Source organism: Acipenser ruthenus, chromosome 47, assembly GCF_902713425.1.
Source record: "Acipenser ruthenus chromosome 47, fAciRut3.2 maternal haplotype, whole genome shotgun sequence".
Taxonomy (NCBI): domain Eukaryota; kingdom Metazoa; phylum Chordata; class Actinopteri; order Acipenseriformes; family Acipenseridae; genus Acipenser; species Acipenser ruthenus.
This window is the reverse complement of record NC_081235.1, coordinates 9,211,467-9,216,466: the sequence shown is the minus strand read 5'-3', so window position 1 is coordinate 9,216,466 and position 5,000 is coordinate 9,211,467. Positions and strand designations below refer to the sequence as shown.

Below are 5,000 nucleotides of genomic sequence, written 5' to 3'. Positions count from 1 at the left end.
AAACAGACACACTCACACAAAACCCCTTTTAACAATTTAAACAGTGAAATGTTTAGCTCAACTGGATCGAGTGTTTCTGCATGAGCACTAAAATATACAAGGACCAAAAAAAGACAAATAAATAAACAAACTATAATAATAATAATAATAATAAAGAAATGTAAAAGCCAAGGTGTGTGATGGGTTCTTTCTGAATGATGCTCCTGCTGGGTGTGAGATCTGACTCACTTTAGTGAGAATTCTAGTTGCTAATTGTACCATCACTCCTCACCACAGGAAGCTAAGCCTGAACCGTGTGTGTGTGTTTATGTGGTTTCACGTTGTGGCTTGACAAATATTTACCAGCAATGCAGGCTTCTATCTCCCTGAGCAGCCCTGTGTGTATCTGTGTAGGGGGCAGACGGGGGGGGTCTTGATGTGCTATATTCAACACCATCCGCCCCCACCCCACCCACACACACACACACACACCCCCTGCCTGACCACTGCTCAGTGAGCAAGAGACAGAGAGAAAGAGAAACCTGGATATTGAATTGTTTCCCAGGGGTGGAGGTTTACTAAGAATTTGGTCCTGTGCTGAGTTGGCACTGCTGGTAAAACGTAAAGTAATAAATCAACTCAGTACATGTCACTCTGATTAGACTTCACCCCAGCAGGGTGCTCGTTTTACAAGGCAGTGTTTCACGCTCAGATCCTCGGCTGGTGCTGCAGCTCTGCTCAGCTGCTTGCTTGGAATCATTCAACTCGTTGGAGACACAGCAGTTGGAAGTTCCAGATACATAAAGGAATCTAAAGTGGAAATAATACACTAATAATACACAAATACATTGGGAGGGAAACATCTAGACACTGCGAAAGGGCAATATTAGTCGTTCTTACTGATCCAGAGATAACATATAGCTTTCGTTTAATTATGACATGACTGAACTGAATCAGAGGAACACATGTTTGTTGTTCCGCGTTGAATAAAGTACCCGAGCCTCCACATGGGGAATCGGCAGGGAGCTGTGAAGGCTCGCCACACCACTTCTGTCTGCATGGACTTACTGTCGATTTTGGAGCCCAGTTTTTCAAGCTCACAGTTTTATTGTGTACGTTGTGTGATTTTGTAAAAAGCCCTGAGACAACACACAGCTAAAGAAACATTGGTTTGGCAAATAGATTTATATAGAAAACATACAATCTTTAGCAATGCTAAAAAAAAAATTAAGAAAGAAGGTTTAGGACAAACAAACATTCTGTAAAACAACTAACAAAAAAGAGGCTCAGAGTTCTGCAACAGCTCTGTGAATCCTGGCAATGAGGGGATCTTGTTGCTACTTTGGTTGTCAATCGTCTTTCACAGTGTGCTGGCACACATGAAATATAAGAAGGCACATACATGCAGCATTAATGGCAGTGCAGTGCTTCTGCTCAGCAGTCAGTACCACAGTGCAGTCTATCAGTCCACGAGCTCTGGTGACGTTAGTAGGAGACGCAGTTCCTCTCTGTGCCTCCGGGGGTCCCTTCTCCCTGCCTCTCCGTCCGAGTCAGCCTTCCCCCGCCGGGCCTTGAGCCTCAGCTTGTGAGGCAGGGCAGCCATGGGGTCAGGTTCGGAAGCACAGCCCTTGAGAGCAGGCAGAGAGGAGGGAGTCGGAACCTGCTGCTCCCCCTCCCACTCCTCATCAGAGGCCTTCCTTTGAGGCAGGGGTGTGGGGAGGCAGGGGGGTGGGGAGGCCAGTCTCAGAGGCTCGCAGTGAGGGGGGTAGTGGAAGAAGGGATACCTCCCCAGGGCCCCCCGAGCTGGGGTGAAGGCTGAGCCAGCCAGGGGGCAGGACAGGCAGGGGGGAGCAGTCGGGGGGTGGGTGTGCGAGGGGAGTAGGTACGTGGGACGGGGAGGGGAGTCCTGGCCTCGGGATGTGAGAGGCTTGGTGCAGTAGCGCTCGTGGCAGGCAGGGGGTGTTGTCCTGTCCCCGGCCGGGCTGGGCCTCCTTGCCAGCAGGGTGCGTGCGTGCTCGGCGTAGTCGGCTGGGCTGAGGATCCCGAAGCGCAGCTTGAGTGCCAGCAGCTCGGCTCGCAGGCGCAGATTCTCCTCGCTCAGCCCCGCTAGCCGGCCCTCCATCACGTAGTCGTGGACCCGCCGCTTCTCCCGCGAGCGCTTGGCCGCCTCGTTGTTCTTGCGCCGCTTCTCCCAGTAGGTGGCGTCCTTCTTCTCGTCCGGCATGAACTCACGTTTCCTGCGGGACCCCGAGGGGGGCTGCACCTCAAACACACCCTCCACCTCAGGGCTCGTACTGCCCATGCTGCTGCCCCCACTGTCCCGCACCGGCAGAACAAACAGAGTCTCCATCGGGAGAGGCGAGGAGGCAGAGCGGGAGGGACAGCACAGACCCAGAGAGAGAGAGACTGAAAGGAAAACTGAGAAACAGAAAGGAAGTGTGCAAATGAGAGTCGAGTTTTAACTTGGTGGAAGTCGGTGGCAGCTTTGTCCTGGTTCTTGGTCCTGCTGTTGTGGAGAGGAGGCGTGCCTGTGTCTGGTTTCAGCTCACAATGCTCTGCCAGGTGCACACGGTGCTCCAGGGAGTTTTTCTTGCTCTTCGAGTTTGCCGGTACACTGATGAAGGCACTAGCGGAGATGTCTGTCTACTTGCCGTTTGGGTTGCAGTCTCACTGGGCAGATCCTGATTTCACCAGGCTTGTGACGCCGGCCTAGCGTTCCCCTTTAAGTTCTTCTGAAGCAGAAATCTCAAGTCTGTCTTTCTTTTCTACCGGAGTTGCTCACACAGCCCCACACACAGCTGCGCAGAGCTACACTAGATCTGAGAAGAGAAGAAAATACACATTTATTAAGAATATACTGGCAGAATAATGATTTTTTTTTTAACTCATAGAATGTTCTCCCAAATTCAGACTCACTAATCTACATACCAAACTATTCAGAATTCAAACACTTTTAGATAAAAAAATGTTTTTTAAATCAATCAAAGAAAAAAAAAAACAAACAGAAAAGTGTTTTTGCTCTTTCGGCACAAACACGCCTGGTTTAGCTGTTTCTGAAGCGGCATTCTGACGCAACAATGCGAAGGCTCACTGTGTTTACCCTGCTCATAATGGGAACTTTCCAAGGGGGAACTCCCACCACAGCTCATCCACTCTGTAGAAATGATCCAGCGTCTGAATGGCGTTCACTGGTGTCCTTAAAGACACGATATCAATCTACAGCCTCTGTGCCGCTCACATCCCAGAAGATAAGCAGCTATAATATATAATAATGCCCTTAATAATATACTAATGTATAATAAAAAATCTTTCATGACACTGATTCACTTCACCAATATAGGTGTTGTATCTCACCAGTTCTATTCAAAACTTGATTTCGTATTAGCCCACTCTTTCTTCATATTAACACAAAACATGTCAAAAAATAACGTGAAGCAGGAACAGGTTATGTAAAGAAAATGAAACTGCGGATGATCACGTTATTACAGGGCACCCCTTCTGTAGTTTAAAAAAGAAAACGCAGTTCTGAAATTAACAAATGTAAGGCCAGCCAAATGCCTCTAATATAAAACAAGCGCTCTCATGACTCTGTAAAGCAGACTTTATTAAAATATCTGCTTGTTTGTAAAGTTTCTAGGTTGGGGCCCGGAGCCGTGGTGTGACTGCACTGACTGCTACAGATGAACAGCTGGGTGCACAGCGTGCGTCTGTGAGGTGCTGTGCACCGGTGTGTCACCTCATCACACACAGGGTTACTGCGACACCCCAGCAAAGCGCTCTGCGTGTTTAATGTGGCATTCACTGCATGACTTGAGTCTGCACCTGTTATCTATGCTCACAAACCCCTGTGTGTAATGAGCCAAAGCCTCTGTGCATTCTCAATGCTTTCTCACTTATTACCATCCAGGGATACAGATGTTCGCTCTGAGAGGTTTTGTTCACACTAATAATGTCAAGAAATAATGTAATATAAAAACAAACGCTTCCACGAATCTGTGTTTCAGATTCATCTGACTTCTCTGCTTCTCGGCTAGTCAGCAACTTACATGCTGCATTCTTAGCTCTCATGCACCCTCGTGGCCCTGCGCTGCCATGCAGTGCACCCCCTTTATAAGACGGCCCTCTGACATGCTCCATTCTTAGCTCTCATGCACCCTCGTGGCCCTGCGCTGCCATGCAGTGCACCCCCTTTATAAGACGGCCCTCTGACATGCTCCATTCTCAGCTCTCATGCACCCTCGTGGCCCTGCACTGCCATGCAGTGCACCCCCTTTATAAGACGGCCCTCTGACATGCTCCATTCTCAGCTCTCCAGCACCCTCGTGGCCCTGCGCTGCCATGCAGTGCACCCCCTTTATAAGACGGCCCTCTGACATGCTCCATTCTCAGCTCTCCAGCACCCTCGTGGCCCTGCGCTGCCATGCAGTGCATCCCCTTTATAAGACGGCCCTCTGACATGCTCCATTCTCAGCTCTCCAGCACCCTCGTGGCCCTGCGCTGCCATGCAGTGCACCCCCTTTATAAGACGGCCCTCTGACATGCTCCATTCTCAGCTCTCCAGCACCCTCGTGGCCCTGCGCTGCCATGCAGTGCACCCCCTTTATAAGACGGCCCTCTGACATGCTCCATTCTCAGCTCTCCAGCACCCTCGTGGCCCTGCGCTGCCATGCAGTGCACCCCCTTTATAAGACGGCCCTCTGACATGCTCCATTCTCAGCTCTCCAGCACCCTCGTGGCCCTGCGCTGCCATGCAGTGCACCCCCTTTATAAGACGGCCCTCTGACATGCTCCATTCTCAGCTCTCCAGCACCCTCGTGGCCCTGCGCTGCCATGCAGTGCACCCCCTTTATAAGACGGCCCTCTGACATGCTCCATTCTCAGCTCTCCAGCACCCTCGTGGCCCTGCGCTGCCATGCAGTGCACCCCCTTTATAAGACGGCCCTCTGACATGCTCCATTCTCAGCTCTCCAGCACCCTCGTGGCCCTGTGCTGCCATGCAGTGCACCCCCTTTATAAGACGG

At 50.6% G+C, this 5,000-nt stretch overlaps 1 protein-coding gene across 1 annotated transcript in view; it reads right to left on the bottom strand.

Moving 5' to 3' along the window:
• Nucleotides 1-418: 418 nt before the first annotated feature.
• The window catches only part of LOC117401533 (nuclear factor interleukin-3-regulated protein), a 16,235-nt gene continuing 11,653 nt past the window's right edge, over nt 419-5,000 (bottom strand). The window contains exon 2 of the mRNA XM_034002312.3: nt 419-2,798. Within this exon, the coding sequence (XP_033858203.1) occupies nt 1,442-2,329 (888 nt within the window). The 5' untranslated portion in view covers nt 2,330-2,798 and the 3' untranslated portion in view covers nt 419-1,441. The remainder of the gene's footprint in view (nt 2,799-5,000) is intronic.